This window comes from Brachyhypopomus gauderio, chromosome 11 (genome assembly GCF_052324685.1).
Source record: "Brachyhypopomus gauderio isolate BG-103 chromosome 11, BGAUD_0.2, whole genome shotgun sequence".
In the NCBI taxonomy this organism is placed as follows: Eukaryota; Metazoa; Chordata; class Actinopteri; order Gymnotiformes; family Hypopomidae; genus Brachyhypopomus; species Brachyhypopomus gauderio.
The window spans coordinates 12,327,078-12,348,955 of NC_135221.1; the positions used below are offsets into that span (position 1 = coordinate 12,327,078).

The following is a 21,878-nucleotide window of genomic DNA, read 5'->3' on the forward strand; positions in this document are numbered from 1 at the left end:
ACTCAAAAATTTAAGATTAATTAAGATAGTCTAACCCTCAACTAAACATGATAAGTGTTGAGGAACTACATTGCTAAAATATTAGAGTTGACGCTGCACTCCTAAAGTTAACATTCATCTTTTAATGGTGTTGTGATCTGTAAGGACCCTTACCACAAATGAGAAGCCCAAGAACCGTTCTTCCTCCTTCCCACTGCGCACTCTGACCCAGCTACCAGAATTGGACATGTTCACATGATCCAGGCCGCAAACCAACCTGAACACAAAGACAAAAAAACATCTCACACAACTCAGACAATAAACAGCCTGCGGTTTGTATGCTAGTGGAGTAAGTAGACTATTCGCGCAAGCTAATTTACCAATAATGCTCGTACTACGATGCCCGTACAACACAGGAGTTATTCTCTCAGGGAACTTTCTCAACAATAGTATGGCTGTAGCGGGTCATGCCCAGGCACAAACGCTTGTGGGTAGAGTTTGGTGTATTTTGGTTCAGCTAGCTGGATATTCTGCACAATGCAGCAGTTTTGCGTTTTACAGCAGGCTGAATGTTGCAAACATAGCTTGCTCCTCTGAAGTTGCAGTTCACTGCAGCTTTGGGGCAAATGAACAAACCTTCAGTGCAACATCACTGCAGTAGGGTTGCAGCTTACAAAGAGAGATTTAAAGCAAAAATTATTTCACTTATCAGCATGGTTGATTTTGCTCAGTTTGGACATCAACTCTCTACTTAAAACACTGATTGCTTACATTGCAACACGAAAGACGAAACGTATATCAGTGCCTTGAACTGACCTAGACATTTACCTTAATTGAACCATCCTTTCTACTAGAAGTAATAATAATAATAATAATAAGTAGTTAAGATACCAATTATAATCTGCTTCATTTGAAATTTTAATTATCTTTTCATATTTACGTAGATGACATGTCCCTATGTTAAAGGTTATGGCTTCTATAGATTAGCTAATATGATCAATGTTATCCGATTTGATGTGATTCATGCCATTATCTCCCAGTAACTTACCTGTGATTGCTACTGTCCTTCTTGCTCAGCTTGCATTTCGTTCCAGCCACCTCAACCTCCATAAGTTTCCCATCAAAGCGCTCTTTCTTACTGAAGCCAAAGTTCTTGCCACAGATGGTGATGTTGGTGTGGCCTTTCAGTGGGGCGGTGGCAGGAAAGACCTACAGGAAACAAGAGAGAGACCTTCATCCACACTGACATCTTTCACTCTACTGCCCCATGATGTGGTTTTAGGAAGGTAACATGAAACAGAAGGGCACATCTCGAAAGGTAGTGGGAGTCTTCTAGTATGAGGGAGCGGTAACTAAACTCAACAATTCAATGCTATGACTGCAAGTATTTCTTTTTCTGACATTAAAGGTGGTTTTTAAAATGGCCATTCTAAGAGGCACTGGTTAAGAACCATAGATCTTTGTCTTACTGTGAGTTCAGTAACCTGTAGGGCTAACATTGGGTAGACATTAAAGTACATGGACACATACGCATGCACAAACACATATGCATGGACATACATTCAGTCATTAGCTGATATAAACTTTAAAGAAAGCCCAGAGTAATGAAAGGTATTGCCTCTGTGGTTATCCAACCGACTGTCATTTTAGAAAGTTTATTAACTAGTTGCAATCAGCTACTTTGTAACCATGGCAATATTGCCTGTAGCCGGGCAAGGCCAGTTACCTCGGTGATGAGAAGGGGGCAGGAATCCTGGCTCCAGTGTGAATCAGTGCAGTGTGTTGAGCGTGAACAGAGGTTCCTGTTCCTGCACCATCCACAGCCCATGAAGGCAGGAGCCAGGAGACACGTGCTGCAGTTCCACAAGTGCTCACAGCCCGGACCCATCACGGGCACCTTGGACACCTGCACGTTACAGACACAGCATTGTCACATACACATAATCCAGACTGCTAAACATAGTACAGAATTAGCTTAGGTGAGTGTGTAAAAATCATAAACCTTTTTATCTTAATCCCATACAATTTGCCTTGAAGTACGGATAAGTTAGGAAATCTTTCCCAAGAGTGATTAAAAAAATTAAGAGTTAAGAAATCAGAAATATCCTAGCTTTGTAATTTATCTCAAAATCTCTAAACATTTGGGCCTGTAAATACGGGCTACTAAATTTGGTTCTAATTTCAAGTTGACCTAACAATTTTTTTATAGGGCTGCATACTGTCAAGTATTGTGAACTGGACCATGTAAACATTAGCACAGACAGTAGGACCATGCTATGATGAAAATAAGAAATCTGCTTCTTATGAAATAAGAAATTGATTTCAGTGTAATGTTACTGTCCTAAAGTGAAGGCTGTGTAAGAATAGAACAGACTTTAAACAGGAAAAGGAGAAGAGCACCAGTTTTAGAAACAGAAGGGGACAAATTAGCAAGGTTAAACCAAGTGTGATCCAAATAACTCTGGTGCGCTTTACACCAGTCATGTCCTCACTGAGTCCAATCTGATTCTGTTCTTGCCCTCTTTCTCTCTTGCTGTCTGATATTTCCTCTTGGGCCTCAAGTGATTAACAATATTACAAAATTGCCAGCAAGGGGATAATTTTTTTTTTTTTTTTTACATTTTAGAAAGTTCACCACCTTGTTTCCGGTGACCAGCAGTAAGGAGGCGTCCTGGCGCTGTGGAGACAGTACAGCTACCTCTGAGGACACGGGGCGCGTGTCCAAGAGGAAGTCCACATGCGGTTCTGTGTTGCCAAATCTGGAGACCACCACCTGCAGAGGACACGAACAAACAACGTGAGTGACCTCTCACATTTAAGGCCTTTGCTGTGGATAGTGAAATTTTTAAAAGCATGTTCATTATTCACGGTAATTGGCGACATGCCATGTTGATGCTATTACTGTAAAAGTGAATCATTTTAACACTGCAGTTAATTTTAGCATTTCAAGCAGTGATGCAAGCATATCAACATCCTCTGTCCTGTATCCCTCCTCTTGAATGGGATAACAGAGAAGTACTTTCCTGTTTTCAGGTACAGCCTTTCATGCTGCCAACATTTCAAAAGTTTTTTAGCCCAGGTTACTTCATAACTAATTTTTTCTTATCCCCAGAAGCAAGTTATAAAATGTCAAATTACAGGTTGTGTGTGGTAGTGTCCTCAGGACATTATCAGAATCAAAAGCTAGTGGAATCCAGAGGCAGCGTCATTGTACAGTGACAAAGCTCCGCGTGCCAGAGATCATGTAATAACGCCCGTTTGACTCTCTGTCAGGAGGAGATGACAGATTGAAGCAGCAGACAAAGCCAGCAGCCTCGGGCGGAGCGAGGACGTAAAGACGCTGCTGGGAGGTGGCAGAGCGCTGGCTCCAGACACACACACCTGGACTAAAACTGATCATCCATGGTCAGGCTGCAATTACAGGCCTCTAAGATAGCCTGGGTCTGAATAGGGTATTACAGTGTGCGTTCCATTAATGGTACCTGGATCTGCGGTTTAACACACCTGGAGTAAGTGTGTGCTGAGCCAAGTTTGCTGTAGATGTGTAGCATTTAGTGAATTGAAAGAGCGTGACTTTAGAAAAAGAGTGCCTGTCGTGATTGAGGTGGTACTATGTACAATTAGAAAGCATTTTCTAAGGATTAAGTCTGTAAGCCGTAGAGGTTCTAGTGTTAACATTCCATCAGTCAAGTAGCATTTTGTTCTTGGGAGTTTGCTTGGTGTCGGGTCAGCGGTCTCCCTCTGATAGGCCACAGCGGGGCACAGCAGACTTTATGAAGTCTTTTCTATGAAGAATTTGTCTCATCACACACACGTTAGACACATTCATCGCACAAATGGTGGCTTATTGATTACAGACACACTAGAAGAGTGGGTAGTGTTTGACTGGGCCCTCCAACGTCTCTCCTGCTACAGGCAAGAAATTAATTTACCTTTTCAGAGACATTAGAGCACTGCGTATCCTGGACGACTCCCAATTTTGCCAAAAATCAAGTACACATTGAAGTGAAGGTTTCAGTACCACCAGACTGTAAACGGCAAGAGAATCCCAGCGGTAATCCAACTAAACCTTACTAAATTAAGCCTAGATAATCCAGAAAGTGGCCAGTGGCTACTGTGGGAAGAATGTTGTGCACTCAGAGGACAAGGACTAATGACCGTGTGAATTAGTTTTACTGTGGCTGGTAAAGGAAGTCTGGCTCACAAACACAAAGCTACATCTTAAGTTTGTCACACTGAGATTCTGTTCTGACAGAGTCAAAATTACTTTCTTACAGAATAGGAGTCTCTAGGGCTCTCTCTCTCTCTCCCTCCCTCTCTCAGCCCTCTCCCTCTCTCTCTCTCTCAGCCCCTCTCCCTCTTTCTCTCTCACCCCCTCTCTCAACACACACTTTAGAAGTAAGGGCTCAGTGACTCACTTTAAGAGTAAGGGCCCCCACAAAAGACAAGTTCAGCATTTATGAGAGCTTGCTGATTTAACATTTAACATGGTGATATTTGCCCCTCGGCCCTCGTCTTGCCTTCATTCCTGATTGTCCAATCAGCTTGCCCCCCCCTCCCCCCCAGTCCTTGAGTGGGACAGCTGTGCTACTGCGTGCCCATTCCCAGGACTCCATGTCGCGACAAAAGAGCCGAGAAAAGGTTGAGAGGAAAAAATGCACACAAAAAAAAATAATAATAATAAATAGAGGGCAAACGACAGCTGCACTCGTTCCAGGAAAATGTGGTGTGAGGATATGTCATCGAAGCCCAGTGCTTACTATTAACACACTGTTCAACTTCTCCACTGTGTTTCCGCGCAGCTGTCACACTCTCTCTGCACTATACATTTCTCAAACACTCTCTTATCCTATTTACAATACATGAATGGAACCTTCTGGAAGGACAAAATCTTAAAATTAATAAGATAAAAATTAATAAAAATTAATAACATTCGTGGGGTGTTTTCCTCTTCATATGCATCAGTGTCAGATTAGTGAGTATGGACACAATACAGACTGCTTACATTTGAGAATTAAAGTACATGTACATCAAGCCTCTTCTGGAGGTTTAATTCAGATGTATTGGAACCGATTCATGATGAACTGGAGGTTCTGGTAAAGTGGTGGTGCGAGGTCAGAGATGAATGTGGAGCAAACAGGAAAGGTTTGTGTTCTCCAACCTGGTCCTGGCACCTGCAGCTTCATTCTTCCAGGCCATTTTCCCTGGTCACGTACCCACATCCTGCCCGTTCACAGAAGACGCACAATACAGCAGGGAAATACTGTGGACCACTGCACACTTCTGCCAGACGTGTTTGGCTTTGTCCTTATTTTTATGCTGCTTTTGTAGATTAATCTTACGGTGCATAATCTCTAGGCCCGAACACGGCACTGACCTCACACAGACATATCAGAGAGAGATGATACTAGGGCCTTAACAGATGTTTAAAGAGACCTTCGTCGTTTGTCGTTTCTCACCTGGATGACCCGCCCATCTGCAGTTCCAAGGGAAGCCACCGTGTGGTCATGTATGGGCACTACAGCGATGGAGGTCAGGAGAACGTTCCGGAAGCGACCATTGAACCAGTCCTTCCGTGGGTGGGTCCTGGTAACCTCCAGTCTGTAGCCCTTCTCATGTTTTCCACAGCCAAAGGAGGTCTTAAAGAAAAAAACATTAAACACGAATCTGTTATACACCTTGAATATCCAGCAAACAGTGCTAACTCTTGAATATCAGGAATTTCAAAATGGAGCTGGTTATGTAGAAACCTTATACAGTGTAAGTGTCTAGCAGCACAAGTGTCTTTGTTGGGGCCCCTCCCCCACTCCCATGCCAAGGGAATTTCATGCTCAAGACTGCTTGAGGAACAAGGGACTTATACCATCCACTGTAAACATTTATTGAAGCTCAACATCTTCTGCTTCTAATAGGCCAGAGCATAGCGGAGGTTCGCCATTTGTCTTCTCCCATCAAGCTGAGATCGACCCTGCCACATTCGGACGGCTGCGCTCCCAGATGGCAGGAATTCATGAGAAACGGGAGGGAATGTGGATCTCTCCTGCTGCTCCTCCAGAGCGTTCGGTCCAGCTCTCTTTGGCTGTGATCGCCACAACCTGTGGGCCTTGGTGGCTGATCTAATGCTTCCTACAATGTGGTGGAGAGACTTGAAGCAGTCTGGTCTTTGGCAGCCTACGCTAAGTGGATTTTGTAAGAAACGGAAAGTTAGAGGGGCTGTTCCAACTAGAACTTAATGTTCATGTTTATTTTATAAGACCCCAAATCATCTGCCTTCAAACACTCCACTTTTAACTCTTAACTCTTTGGTTAGGATCTCAGGCACAAAGACCCCAGCATGAAGGCCAAGGAGTCATCAATAATTAATGAAACTGGACCCTGGCACTAAAGGCCATGACTAAACGGCCCAACTCAGTCCAGGGAGCAGGTGGTTAATGATTAAAAGGGAAATTACACGAACTCTTTTGAGCCGGTGTATTATTACACTGTATACAACAGAGGCAACACACTACACTACACTGAAACATACATACAGACATGCAAGTTCAAAAGGAAAGAAGAGACATTTCACACCAAGCCAGACAGGAGGGTATGAGAGGGAGGAGGGAGAATTTCAGTACAGGGCAGCGGGACTTACACCACCAATCCCTCTTTTCAGAAGACTCTTTTCACTCTCTCTTTCACGCTGAGTAACACACATGAGTCACAACCATGACTGCACTCGCAGCAGAAACTCACAACTTCATTTGAAAGCTTCACGTCTCAAAGGGAAGCTTTGAAGCTCCAGGGAACAATACAGCTGGGTGATAAATCAGGCCAAAGGACCACTGGGCTCTGCTCCCATCACGAGCTTGAGTGGTCTCCTCCTCTCTGAGGCAGGAGCAGCCAGGGGGACACTCACCGCCCCACAGTCAGGTAAGAGGACGGGAGTATGGACTGACTGGGGTGGAACCGTGTCCAGCTCCTGGTGGACTGCAGGGCTGCTTAACCAGATACTGCATTGTAAATGAGACTTGAGGAATGTGGGAAGGGAAGAGCTCTGGCTTTTATGTGATACGAAGTGGAGACGAATGAGAGAGGACGCACAGGGGAGACAGACGGACTCCTCTGACGTGTCTTCGGCCTCATCACGTTTACTTTGGGCCTTTATACAAAACAGCTGCTCATCAGTCATACAGCAAAACCACTGCTGTTTCACTCTTTCAAAAGGACTTTAAAAAAAAATCAGACCTCCATTCAGGGCCGTCTGACTGGCCGATGACCAGCTGAGAACTTCGCAAGATGACACACCTGACTTAAGGCTTAAAAACAAGGTTTGGAGAGGATTCTATTAATAGACAATAAATGTAACATTTATTGTAACACTTATTGTGCAACATTTATAGTGCGGTTGGAGAAGTGGACAGAGAAACATGAAGGACAAAATGAAAAGATGGCCATTCCCCTGCTTTGTGAAGACACTGTGAAGAAGGATCAAGGACAGGAAAACCTGAGCAGTGTTTTGACAGGTTTCAGCATCTATTATACCGATCCTTTCTCCACAGGCCTATAGATCTCGTCTTGGAGGGCCTCGTGTTGTTACAGCAGAACTACACATCAGGGCCTTGTAAAAGAGATCATCATATTTAGCATAAAAGTATTTCAGTGTTCGCACAAGAATGAGGTCACAATAGCTAAGATCATTACCCCTGCCATAGTATCATCTCACAGGTGGATTTTTTTTTTTACTTCCAAATCCAAAATATTCTATCCTGCAGCAAACTGTTATTACCATGATGAAAAACAAGAGGTGTGGTAAAGGCAGGGGAGACCCAAACCTGGCTCTGGTTTAACTTTTAAAGCCGCTCACATTGTGTCCAGCACAATGGCAGAGTGATAGGGTTACCGAGACCCACCTAATGCGTTTTACAACTTCATGGCCTTTGGCGTCACCTTGGTGAGGCCCGGTATGATTGTAAGGAGATCTGTAGGCCAAAATGTCACCTCCACATGTTCAGAGCTCTCCCCCAGGCACGGTGCAGTGGGTCTTCTTAGCAGTGCACAAGGCTGGGTGCTTTCTGAGTGAGACTCAACACTTGGGCCAATCAGCTGCCCTTTGACTGAAATAACGAGACCTTTGACCCCATGTAGCATGTGCAGTCCACTCTGCTGTGTACGTGTGTATATTTCTTTGCGTGCAGTGGTTTGTAGTTGTGGCTTTAGCCGGGGACGGGGTGCCCCACCTGCACATTTGTGAAGCACGCCACAGAGCAACCTGACTCTGGTGTTGGTACGTTTCTTAGATTACTCAGTCAAGGGGATCAGCAGTGAGGGGGTAATCAGACACGCTAGCTATAATGTCGGATTAGAAGCCAGCCCCATGCAGGGGGCGGGATCACTCTTTGGCTTTACATGTGACCTCGACCTTCTGACCAAACCTTCAAAGCAACACCTCCTCCACCGTCTTACTCTATGGAAAACAACATTCCCTAGTTGGTCCATCCGACCAGCACCAAGCCTCTACCGCACCTTTCTTTCTCCCTTTCTTCTCCCCTTCCGTTCTTTATCCTGCTTTACTCCAGCCTGCTCATGCTTGACTCCAGCCTGTTGGAGTGATTCATCAGCAGGAAGCTTTGTTCCTCCCTGAAGTTATAGTCCTGCTGAGTAACACGTCACGGTCCAGTTAAACAGCTCAACATGGCACATAATCACATAATTCAACTGCAGGCTTGGCAATGAGGCTTCCAAGGCTATTCGTATCTCCTGAGCAGCGTGCGATGCTGAAAGGAGTAAGTCTAAACGTGTGCCAACACTTCAGACTAACACATGTCGAAACCCAACAAAGAGCAAGAAAAAGATCAATGCAGATATTAACATCTTTAAAGACGTTGGGAACAAAACTGTAAACAAATGTCCCGGTGAAGAACCTGTGCTACAAGCTTCAGCAGTTAGCGATGCCGTCTGACTCCTCAACAGAAATACGAACACTTCACAGAAGCTCTCCTGAACATTACACATCCATCCAATTAAGATAAAAGACAGTGAAAAACGGCATAATTTTGTGTTTAAAGCAGCTCTATAAAACCTGGTCTCTCATCATTTGCTGTTGCAGTGTGGCTCTATTCAAAGCATTAGTGGAACATACCCATTCATTATAGCAGACAAGATGAGGTAATGTTAAAGGATTCCTTCTTTCCACTACCATGTAAATAGGTACAGGCAGGGTGAGGAATGAATGTGACCGTAGGGGCAAAATCTCAGCCCTCAAATTAGAGCAGCATTACACCCCACCGACTCAGAACCAGAAAGAAAGGAAGAAAGGACCCTCCAAGTGTCTGGGTCTCATTGCTCCAGAATAATTGATTCCACTCGCTTTTCTAATAAGCTTGTATAGGAATGTACAAATTTTCTGTTGTCAATTTGGTCTAATTTCTGGTCTAATTCAATTTGACTTTGTGGATCTGACTTTTCAAAGAAAAGCCAAAAAAGCTGATGAACACTCATCCTGAAAATTAAACTACATTAGCAAGACTTGCTCTGAACTCTTAGAGACAATAGACCTCAGCCTGGCACTGTATTCTAAATAACCCCCTGTAATACTACAGCTTATTAGGAAGGCAGCTATCTAAACCAAACAAGGGCCACTTAAAGGGAATCTGACAATCAGTCTATTGTTTCATGTATCACAGTGTTGTAAAGGACACTTAACACATGCTTTAAATGGCTTTAATTGTTTGTTTTACTGTGTTGCGATGGCTGAGAGTAATGAGAGTTCCACAGTAAATGCTATGTGTTGCGTCACTTCAGAAACACAAATAAAAAAAGAAATTCATACGTGTATATACATGTTAACAAGAAAACAACATCATTCGTGTGAAGCCGCAAAGCTATTTCAGTGCTAACAGTGACCACTTGTGGAGAATTTTAAACGTGAGTGAGTGAGTGAGTTACTTATTGATTGAGTTTCAAGCCAGATTCATGCACTTTCACATGTAAAATTCCTGAACATAATCAAAGTACAGTTACTGGAATGACTAACTGCAAATAAATTCGGCTTAAAATATAACACTCTTTAGAAGAAAAAAAAAGACATGAAACAAGTGTTATCTCCTACTTTTTATGACACAACAACATGAGACATTATATTAAGTGCTTAAACCTACATCAAAGGGAAAAACAAACATGGTTGTATTGTGTGCAGAGTTATCAAGAAACTGGTTAATTTAAAAGATGTGCACACATATAAACCAAATGCATGTTCTCATACTTCAGTGGTGTTTGGCGTTAGGAGTAACGCATCATTGGGTCCAACCCTGCTTGGCCACTGGCCGGAGCAAAGGCCCTGTTTAAAACACCTTGAACTCAGCACAACAGAAAAAGTCGCAGTTCTCACTTTAGGTTTATTTATGTGTTCTTAGGAGCAGGGAACAGATGGAATTAACAGTTACAGTAACACTGGATTAATTCACAAATTACAGAAAAAAAGCCACGTCTGCTTGAAGTCACAATGATCACGTGTTATTTGTGCTTCATTCCACACAGGGCCTGCTGATGTTACACTAAATCCCCAGCTCAGGGGACCATGGGAACGCGTCTTCTCTCTTTACACAGCGAGATTTGACAAGCTGCAACTGCTAAGGGATACATCTTCCCGAGAGCCGAGTGACACCCCGAATGAGGAGTCAGAAACAGCTCAGATAAGCTCTTATTTGCTGTTGCATTGTGTTCGAGTTCAGGAGGTGATAAAAGCGAACAGTGGCCGGCAAGCCAAAGCTCCTCCACTGCTCATTCACACAGGACCCAACAGGCCCATTGTGTGGGAATGAACGTCACGGGGATCTAGAGCAGCGCTGACTACTCTAGTGAACTGATAAAAGTGGAAACAATGAAGAAAAGTTGCCTTTGTCTAATTTCAGAAACGCTTCTTTTGACATTTAAATGCGGTTCTTTAACACAAAATGCCACCGGCTGATGCCTTAATTAGTCAAGAGCCGAAATCAGGCAGCATGACCGTCGTGGTTAGATATCGCTTTGATGGCATGTGTGGGTTAACTGAGCAGCCAGCCAGCTCAGGGTCATGCCCTGCTTCAGTGACTTTCATGATTGAGACACAAGCAGGGGGCTGAGTTAACTTGACAGCGGGGAGTGGCAATGAACGATACTGTGTGTGTGTGTGTGTGTGTGTACGCGCATGCACATACATGGAATTGATGATGCATATAGGAGAGCTTCAGCTAAACTCACGATCCACGAAAGCAGGAAATTACGACAGGGGCCAAAACCAAGGAAGTGAGAGGCGAACACGACTGATTACCAAACATGCCTGCAGGCTGCAGACTCATCGCACTGATTAAAGCAGCCGCTCTCTTTACACATGTACCCGAGCTGAGCCTCCAATACACCCATGGGAATCCACTGCTGGAAGGCAGTAGAACAGCACCTGGATGGAGAAGCGCATAAAGGTGTGACGTCTACCTGGACAAGAACACCACGCAAGTTCCTCTTCAGGTAACAGCATGCCGAAAAGAGGAAGAGGCTGCCATCGTAAATAATGAACAGAATAGTGGAGCGCTACCCAGCTGCACTCGTTCAGACAACAGACTGCGAGCGTAGACGAGGATTATCAGTTACAGCCGGGTGCTTATCTTTATGGAATCCCCCCCCACCAACACTCGCATGTTGCCTCTGTAACGTTGTAACTCTCCGTGTAAGTATTTAGCGCAAAGCTGAATAGGTACTATTGTAGTCGGTGAAGCGTAGAGTATTGATGTGCGAAATCAGCAGAATGGGGCCAGGAGAGCGAGTGGACCTGCCCTGATGCATGCTGGGTTGTGAGAGGAGATGACAGAGCAGGGCCCTGCACCTGGGCACCGGCTGCCCACACCCCACCTGCTCTGCTTATGGTCCAGAGTCACGCAGGGGCGTCTGTCAGGGCAGAGCTGCCAACAACCGCCTCACTGCAGGAGGCTGACACTGTGAGAAAGCATGCAGCTGTAAACATCCACCTGCTTTCCCGCTCAGACCTGCTCCACAATGTGTGTGTGTACGTGTGTGTGTGTGTGTGTGTGTGTGTGTGTGTGTGTGTGTGTGTGTGTGTGTGTGTGTGTGTGTGTGTGTGTGTGTGTGTGTGTGTGCGTATTTGTCAACAGTAAGCCCAACTCAAGCATGTACATAGCTTATCAGGGCTCCGCTGAGGGAGAGAGAGGCAGACAAGATACGACAGGCATGTTGTCTTTCGCTGGGAGTTTGTTTCTTCACAGATAGCGGGAAGCCTCCCACGGCCGAGGCCTGACCCACGACCCAAATGGAGTTTCATAACTTTGTTCCAACATGAGCAGACAGCACGGCAGGAGCGCAGGCTACGGCACGCCGCCACTCACACCGCCAACCTCGCGGTATCCAACACCACCACCAACTGACCCGTGGTTCCGCGGAAGACGGTGGGAGCTTGCACCATTACAATATGACACGCAGGAGGATTTTCACAAATGTAAAATCAATACTCTTGAGTGTTCTTTCACGATACTTTTAAATTCACTGCTTAAATCCATGCTCATTCAGCCACAAGCACTGCTATAATTAAAACGGCTGTCGATCAAAATCCTTCCACTGAAATCATATTACACAGTGGCATCAATCATGCATTAAATTAAATTTAAAGGCAATCAGCATTTACCAGTTCTTACACTAATCAATCCTAATCAGATGATAATTGTAACTTTAAATGTGGTTGGATGTTTTTTTAGCCACAAGTGCCCCTTCTTATTATGGCAAGTTTTTACATAGCTCTAGTGCCTCAGTTACGACACTAATAGGACTTACATGCCTGTCCATATTACAAACGGATACTGCTGAGCGGCGGTGGACTGAGCGATCAATAGTTTTACGAGGTTCTTCTTCTCATTAATTAAAGGGGTCTTTTAAGGACCCTTTGCCTTTATCTACAGTGATAGTCTAATGACTCTGTAATCATGTGCCTGGAACACTCAAGATTTCATAACAAGACCTCTTGTATTTTTTTCCAACAACAATAATCCATAAAATTGTGGCAGTGGTTTTTGAAATCAGTGGTCCAACTGTGAAAAGCTGCAACTATTTCGACCACTGCATTACACCTCTAGGTTTAAACCCTTGCGTATACGACTCTGATAAGCAGCGATAAGAGCCCGTGTAGCATATGCTACTGGACATAACATCATAAATCTAACTGATGGCACGAAGAACCTGTTCCTCCCATAAAAACAAGGTGTTGCTGGTTTACTGGAGCACTGGAACCAAAGCATCTTGAGACACCAGGGGGAGGTAGAGAGCGCGTGTCTGTCCACATCACTTCAGTTTCCATTTTAAAATATGCCTTCAAGCTTTAAAACATTAACACTCCTATAACAGTGAACATTCCTATAAACCTATCTACAGAGCACTCTGCCAGTGACATTAAAAGCCATCTTGGCCATGGTACAGCCATATAATGAAAACTGATAGAAGCTACGTTGATAGAGGATGGATGACATTGTTTAGACCAGGGGATCCGCAGAACAATAATATTTGAGGTGTCTGAGTAGAGCCTGGGGCTTTTCAGATGTGAGAAATTACGATCACTTTGTAAGTCCGGACAGATCAAGTACCCACCGAACAACTATAACAGATGATCGAGCAGACGGCCGTGGAGCTGATGGCGGAAGAGGGAAACAAATTCACCCTGTGACCATATGAACTGTTAAACCAACCAGTTCAGAGAAACAAAGGACACCTGTCACGGTCACTAAGGTCTTGGTGTGCCGTTAGAAGGGTGATTCACATCAGATAAGCAAGACGGATTTTCAAGTCTGGGGAATGGCCTTTTAAGCAATCCATGTTCATAGAGCCAGAGTAAACAATCCTTAGTGATAATCCGTACGAACGAAATTTTGGCAAAAAGTATTTTCTACATTTCATTGTAGCCAATAACCACTTATTTCTGCCAAGTATCACCACTGTGTTGTAATGCAAATTAATTCAGTAGTTTTAGAAAACTGCAATCCTTATTAAACGTTGCTAACTGCAGTGTGGGGGGAGGCAGTGACCTCTGTGCTGGTGGGGATCGAGTTAAGGCTGATCCAGGGACGAGCCTGCTGAGATTCCTGCCTCATGCAGTGGCTGATAATCCACCAGGCTGCCAGAACCATATTCTTCTGTCAACATTAACCACAGCTCACAGACCTTTAGTTGTGCATGCTCTCCCATTGCAACTCCTGGTCTGAATGTCTCTGTATGCTCTTTATAAACTGTGAACATTTACAGTTACCTATGCAAATCCTGATGAAATATGTGCATAATGGTTAAGTTGTTGATCCTGTCCAGCTATTGACTCTAGGAGGCATTCATCGACAGACTACTCAGTGATATGCAGTTAAATTCCTGTTACTATTGATTGCTATGATTTACCAATTGATTCCATGCTGATGGATGAGAGAGAAAGATAGAAACTGACAACTCAGTGATTTATAGTCATCCAAGAAGTAGAAGATAAGACTTGAATTAGTAGAGCCTAATCTACAGCAGTCAGAGTTAAATAAGAACATGGGTCCTACCTCGTTGAAGGGTTTCATTTCCGTGCCAGATAAGTGGTAGAGCGGCTTGGTGTGGCCCTTCTGAATGAAGTCCTTGAAAAAGCTGTTGATTTCAGCAACCGAGATCACGCACACTGTCGAGCTGGCTGTGGGCTCAGGAGAGTCCGGCCTGCTACGCGCAAAGGCGGCAAACAGCACATCGTCGTCTTCCTTCAGATCCATGTCCCTGCGCAGGTCGCTTCCGGCTTTGGCCACGTGCGCCGCCTGAAGGATGTTGAACACCATCTGGGTGGAGCGCTTCCTCCTCCCCTTCTCGGAGTAGATGCACTCAAAGGGCATCTCCACGTAGTGCAGGAGCTCCAGGTCGGAGGAGCACGTGCGGACGATGCGCGTGTGGAAGGCTTTGGAGGTGCCGCCTTCCCTCTGCACGGTGAGGAAATAGACGTAGGCGCCGCTCTGGAAGGAGTAGACGTAGTGCAGGGGATAATTCCCTCGCAGGCCCGGGGCCAGGTCCATGTAGGAATGCTCAGAGACAAACTCGAAGCGGTCTTGGGTCTCCCACATCTTCCGTATGGAGATTGTGTGGTGGAGACGAGGATATGAAGGTAGAGAGGAGTTCAGAGGCTCCGAGTTAGCGACGAAGAACCTCACGACACCGCCGACTTCCACGTTTACTATCTGGGTTCCTGCAGGGCCGGCGATGTAGCGACTGCCGTCGTTATTGTGTGAGCCCATGCAGTTCACATCAACGCCCAGCTCACCATCTTCCAGCAAGTGGCGGCTACACACGCCGTTCCCCGCTGTCCCACAGCTAAAGAGCTCAGGGTCATAGTAGGTCTCCATCAGCAGGGCCATGCTGGTGTTGTTGGCGTTGGGGGGCCGGTCTCTGCAGCCCTCACAAGCATTGCATTGTGGACCCTCATGGACAGGTCCAGTTTTATACTCTTGAATCTTCTTCAAGTCTCCCGATAAGGCAACAAGTTTGTTGGTAATACCCACGTATACACTTCCATTGAAAACTAGAAGTTTCTGGACAGGTGCATCTAGCACAAAGTGGGGGAGGTCGTAGGTCACAGAGAGATTGAGCTTAGAGGTTTCTCTTGGTTCCTTGCATTGCCCATCTATGCCAAACCACAACGTCTGGAGAACGACGAGAAGGAGAGCAGCAACACCGAGAGTAATTCTCATTTTGTTTCTGCAGATGGCAAAACAGAAACACACAACCACAGTTTGCTGTTATCAAAAATGCATTCAATAAAAAATTTACCCACCATATCACGACTGCCATAGAAAGAGGAAAATGTTAGAAATAAGAGTCTATGTGCTGGAACAAAGCCCATTAGATAATTAAAAGTCAAGAAGGCACACAAATTCTTTTGGGACTGGTGATTGAGATAAACTACCCTGGTTAAATGGCATGGTTAAAGCCCTCCCCCAAACCACAATGACAATGAGATCACTAGTAGCTATTATAAGCTAAGGGGTATCTTAACCAAAAACAGTCCTTGAAATAGTCCAAAGACCTGCATGGACCACAAACTACATGATAACAAAACGGATGAATTCTGATGTCTAAACAGCAATTCTGTGGTTGTGCAGCGGTGGGAATGAATCACGACTGCAGACTCTGAATGCACTGCGGTGATGGGGCTAACTTTAGACAGCGTTCTCAAGGGAGTGGTTGATAAATTCAATTAAGGCGGGTAGACTGCAGACGCTGGACAAGTGATTTATAGTTGGTGTACCTATACCCTAAAAGGCTGCTTTGAAGAGGACAGACACACAGAAAGACAGATAGAGCCGCATCACTCTGTCTACTCTCACCAAGGCTACTGGAGTGATGTGAATTCACTTATCTGTGCCTCACAACAGGGAGGTATATCAACAAAAGGTAGGTGTTTAGCATACAATTAATTATTTAGTTAAGCACACAGATGTACAGCCCTTTTTAAAAAAGCAATAACTAAATAAGCTATTTTAAGGGGTAGTCGTTTACTAGGACCAATTAATTTTAAACAACACATTGTTAATGTAATTTAAGCATAGTGAGTAAAATGGATAATCTTAGGAACGCCAGAAACCTGCTGAAAATTGCATAAAACAAATACCACAACTAATTGTAAAACATAGCATCGACATTACCTGAAGTGTAACTGCAAACGCGAGTCGAACAGTGGGTCATAAAGTCAAAAGGGGAAGCGCTCCACTATTCACTACAAATACCTTTAAACATTACCGGTGGACGTTACATCCCGTGTTAGTTTTGCCATTCAACCTTTAGAATGTTTCACATAAAATCTCAAAACGTTCCCTTGAAAGAAAAAAAAGCGTTTCTGAACAATTTAGTCAAATAGACTATGAGCAGGGACAGGGGGGAGAGCTCCCTTACCTTCCCCGCTGAACGGATACCTGTCACGGGGATTAATCACATCTTCCTTCGGTCTCTCACCACACACGGTGTGAATGGACGAGCGGCGTCGGAGCGCCAAGTTTCTCCCAACGCTAAATAAGTTGCTTTTCACAGTCCGTAGAAATTCAACGCGCCGCATAAGAGTCTCTGTGAATGAGAATTTGGTGGCACCGGTGTGCGTTGCTTTGCCCCTCGGCTGAAAGGGCTCGTACCGTCGGTGAACCTTCGGGTGAGTGAGGCGACCCCGCGATGTGCTGAACGCTTCAGGTGAACCAAGTGTCCTGCGTCACTGCGCCCGGAACAACGGGGCTCGCTGATTGGACAAAACTGGCGGAGACGGTGGTCTTCGTTTCAAATTATTGATACAAGTACCACAAAAGCATAATAACAACAATAACAACAACAACAATAATAATACATTTATAAGTTATCTGCAAATACCTTTTTTACTAGCCTATGTTACTGCAATTTTCCATTAGGAGATGAATTACGGAACACTTTATTCCCCAAATATTTTATAATATGTTGTTTCTTGGTCCTTATATCAAGAGTTATTCCAATTGTCACTTAAGCATCGTTTTAGCTCAGGTTAATAAATCCCATAGGAAAAGGTCGTTACAAGTTGCCTTCGGATGGATGCGAGCGTGTTCACTGACCAGCGGAAATCCATCCACAAAACATTCCTTAAAGAACAAAATAGACCACTGCTAAACCAATAAAATATAATTGATAACGTGAATTTGTGTGTGATTCCACTTAATCGTGCACAAAGAGACATCGCTGTTTGGCACATTGTCTCTTTGTTATAATACATTCTCCTTAATAATGCGTATCTGACCATGTTAGACAATGAGTCTCTTTTCCAGTGTAACAGAGCCTAGTTGTGTTGACCGAGTATTCTTCTTCTCAAACTGTACTTTTGATACTTTAGTCAAAGCGCAGAGGGGAAGGTCGCTGCCGCTAAAACCTCTCTCTGGCACCCAGTACTCACCCAACCCTGCGCGTACGGGGAATTCAAGCTATGACACACTCTGTAAATATGTTTACTCGGTCACACTCATCGCACCACCTGTTCCTGCCCTGAATCTTAACGCATTCTTTTGCAAACCGCTAACAATTAAATTAAAAATAGTTCAACTTGGTTATTTTGGCTTGTCATGATTCTGTTTAAATTTTAAAAAAGATTTTACTCCTTACCATTATTCACAAGTATCTGCAAACTACCTAGTGCCACCTAGTGGTGATGCGAACACCTGCTGTTGACAGTGGCCTACTAAATCTGCATTTGATACGAACTCAAGTGATTGATATGTGGCCTTTGACAAAAGGCTGAGTGTAAAATATGAGTTAATGCATTGTTCAACTGGGATTAACATACTGTCTGAATTTATTTATTACTTTGAGGTCAATACCCTCAAGGTAACTGCTGACTTGGGTCATTCTGTTACTGTAAACCCTGATAAATGGTTTACTCATTATAGGCTACCGTGGTTCATTCACGGAGACGCACTTAACTCAACTGACCATCAACGCAACAGTAATTTAGTTGTCTTCTCCATCAGTCAATAGCTTTGTTCCACGTGGTTGTTCAGATTGTAAGTTGACATGCTGACAATCCATAGGTGTGGTTACAAAACCAAAATAACCTTGTAAATACCTAAAAAAAGAAAAAATATATAGTATTTAGTAATTATAGTAACCTCTTTGGACAAAAATTATGGGCACTTTTATTATATTATCATTATACTGTAACAGACACATTATAAGTGGTCAGAATTAAGTTTAAATGTTATTCAAGTTGCCATCAATGCTTTAGATCAACAGAACCTTAATTTCCAACTGGTAACTCATTCCACCCAACACTGATTAGGTGTCCCAAATGGCATGATTTGATCTAAAGTTTTGGCTAATTTTAAGCCAAAATACACTTAAACTCACCATTGTGCTGTGAAAGTACGAGCAAGAAACATGATACTTCAGCAAACAGAGATTTCAGAGGGAGACGGCTTTCCAAAACGAGGAGCAGGATGGTCCAGGCAGGAACTATGGTAATGTGGGATAACGCTGTGGGTTCCAGAACATCATACTACGTGAACCAGCAACATTCCTCAGGGCCATTGCCTGTCCAGTCCAGCTGGAGTCTAGGAGTCATCATCAACCTCTGGGGATTGAGAAGTTCAGCTATGGGCATCCGTATCAGCCAAGGGACCAGGAACCACCAGCCCAAAGAGAGAGACATGAAAACTACATGAGGTTTTGTAGTGACAGGGCCACTGGAGAATACAGGTTACCTGGTCCCACAAACTTAGTGTGTACGGCAGCATAAGTGGAGCTACAGAAGATGACAAGGAATCCGAACCTTTGGCTGTAGCAGAGTACAAGTGTTGTAGCTACAGGAGAGGCCAGTGGATGTTAACCAGTATGAGGAAAGCCTTGATGGATAACGTCAGGAGAATTAAGTCTTACCTTAGTAAGGTAGACCTTTCCAAAGGGGTGGTGTGTCCTGGTCAAGTAACGAGGAGATGTTCACCACAGCAGTATAACCAGCTAAGCATGCATGAGCATGAGTTCTGTTTCTGGATAAGGTTATCCCACCTGACAGACATGACAAGGAACCCTTCCAAAGACATGTTCTCATCCCACTATAATCTCTGCGCACAGGCACACTTGCATAGACACGCTTGCATGCACACACCACTGTATCAAAACGTCATTACAAACACACTCATCACTTCACTGGGAAGGTCACAACAGAGCAGGCTTGCATGTTAAAGGAATTTCCTTTGATTAAGACTTTCTGGCCAGCTGATAATGCCAGAGGGATATTCCAAAAAGTTGTTTTGTAGTTTGTTTCTTTGCTAAGAGTGATTTAGTAGCTAGAGCTGAGCACCTGGTGCTAAATGACAGTGAGCCTGAACAGGCAACCTTCAGATCTGACCCAAAGAATATGTTTGAAGTTGCTACAGATCGAAACCACAGCACTCTGCCACATGACAAGCTGCCCTTAGGCCATGTTTTACACTGACCACCTTTTGCTCAAAGTTTGCTCACCTGTACAGGTCTTCAAATTGGTGGACAGCTCTACAACCCCCACAGCTTCTCGGATATAAGCATGCAACTGCACCAGAAATTATAAGGAATGGATTTCCAGGGGATAATGGGGGGGGGGGGGGGGGGGGGGGGGGGGGTGGGATTCCAAAAACCAGAATTCCACTTTTGTTTGTATGCTGTTTCTCCATCTTCGTCACACTGATGGCTACCTTGTCTTCCGTCTGCTTTTACATTTGATTTGAAAGAAACAAACAGCTGTTATGATGGCCTCAGGACATGGAGGTGTGAGGGAACAACAGGATTCACCCCAGCTATAAATCATGTTTCAGTCGGCTGCACACTTGCAGGGTGAGGTAATGGAAGAATAAAAAGCTAGGATATGTGATAGACAAACAGAGTATTTCTTAACTTTAACACAGTGTACTGTTTTTTAAACTCCACTTATTCCTCTGTTATGTTACACCTGATTCAACCCATGGATTGAAAACAAACTAGGGGTGCACGATATGGACTAGAATTGCGATGTGCGATAACATTGTTGGATATCCCGATATCGATGTGAACCACGATAAATTAAGATTAAAATACAGAAATGTAGTGTCTCTCTGAACAGCAGCACGTTAATTTGTTTTGTTTTTTACTGTGTAATGAATCCAGAATAATTCCAAATATTTTGCAGGTTTATTCAACAATAGATTCAATCTAGGTTTATACTTTCACGAGTGAGCGACTCCGCACACCTCGTAAACCTCCGCGAACGGCGGAAGCGTTTAATCTTGCCGTGTCACATTCTTTGCAGTGTTGTCCGAAACGATATGTAGGCCTAGTAGTATAAAAAAACACCCCTCAAATACAGGGGAATGAACTTTTACCTGACCAATTTTAATGTTGCTTTGTGTTTCAGGTTTGAAAAGTGCTGGAATTTAGGCTAAAGTATTTGAAAAGGCTTGAAATTGTAACTACTTCGTTTCACAACAAATATCTGTCTGACTGAACAATTCTCTTGTATTACGTTAACATATACGAGCCTCTTGTAATTCCAGGACGAAACATGAGAGAACGTGAAGACGTTAAGATTGGGCGTTTTGAAAATAAATATCCATTAAATAATGTGATAAAAAAGCGAATTATTTCGAATCATTTCGAGTATATGTATACATATTTAATTCAATAACGTGCTGGGAATTATTGAAATGGACCTTTAAAGTGACGTACAAGTGCTTGAATTCCACCTTGTATAGGTGTATGAACCCTGCAAACATGACTGTTCTCATTGCGCCGAGACGCGGCGCGCGAGAACTTTAAATAAATAATAACATTAAATAATGTGATAAAAAAGCGAATTATTTCGAATCATTTAGAGTATATGTATAAATATTTAATTCAATAACGTGCTGGGAATTATTGAAATGGACCTTGAGAGTGACGTACAAGTGCTTGAATTCCACCTTGTATAGGTGTATGAACCCTGCAAACATGACTGTTCTCATTGCGCCGAGACGCGGCGCGCGCGAACTTACAAAATTCGAGAGGTGCACGACCTCGTGAATCGACAGCGCGCGAGGCAATTGCACACGGGCGAAGCCACCGCGATTACGCTATTTTCGCCTCCCGGACCCTCGCGCCGCATCAAGTGTAAACCAGGCTTAAACCAAATCGCGTGTCTGATGAGCGTGTTCACCCCACTCCAGGGTTGCCAGGTCCTACAAAAGTTTTCCACACAAAATCTGCGAGTGTAAGTTGTCGGCGGGGTGGGGGTTGCGAGTGTGAAATGGAGACAAATTAAGTATTATATTGCGATCGATTCTTAGTGTTGACTTGTAACTTCCGCAGTAGCCCAACTCAAAAGTAGCCCAAAAAACCGCACCCTGCGGCCCCAGAATTTTTACGCGGCTGGATTTTCAAACAAGCCC

General features: G+C 44.0%; 1 protein-coding gene across 2 annotated transcripts in view; it reads right to left on the reverse strand.

Annotated features, from left to right (window-relative positions):
* The window catches only part of LOC143527072 (hepatocyte growth factor receptor-like), a 37,660-nt gene extending 18,390 nt beyond the window's left edge, over nucleotides 1–19,270 (reverse strand). Inside the window, exons 1-9 of one of the 2 annotated variants that reach the window (XM_077021992.1) lie at nucleotides 18,853–19,270; nucleotides 18,439–18,571; nucleotides 16,914–17,241; nucleotides 14,526–15,699; nucleotides 5,439–5,618; nucleotides 2,618–2,752; nucleotides 1,706–1,885; nucleotides 1,028–1,188; nucleotides 154–256 (exon numbers count right to left, since the gene is read on the reverse strand). In XM_077021992.1, the coding sequence (XP_076878107.1) occupies nucleotides 154–256; nucleotides 1,028–1,188; nucleotides 1,706–1,885; nucleotides 2,618–2,752; nucleotides 5,439–5,618; nucleotides 14,526–15,699; nucleotides 16,914–17,053 (2,073 nt within the window). In that variant the 5' untranslated portion in view covers nucleotides 17,054–17,241; nucleotides 18,439–18,571; nucleotides 18,853–19,270. Of the gene's footprint in view, nucleotides 1–153; nucleotides 257–1,027; nucleotides 1,189–1,705; nucleotides 1,886–2,617; nucleotides 2,753–5,438; nucleotides 5,619–14,525; nucleotides 15,700–16,893; nucleotides 17,242–18,438; nucleotides 18,572–18,852 lie in introns of those variants that run through there. The other variant, XM_077021993.1, reaches the window with a different exon arrangement.
* Between the last annotated feature and the right edge of the window lie 2,608 nt (nucleotides 19,271–21,878).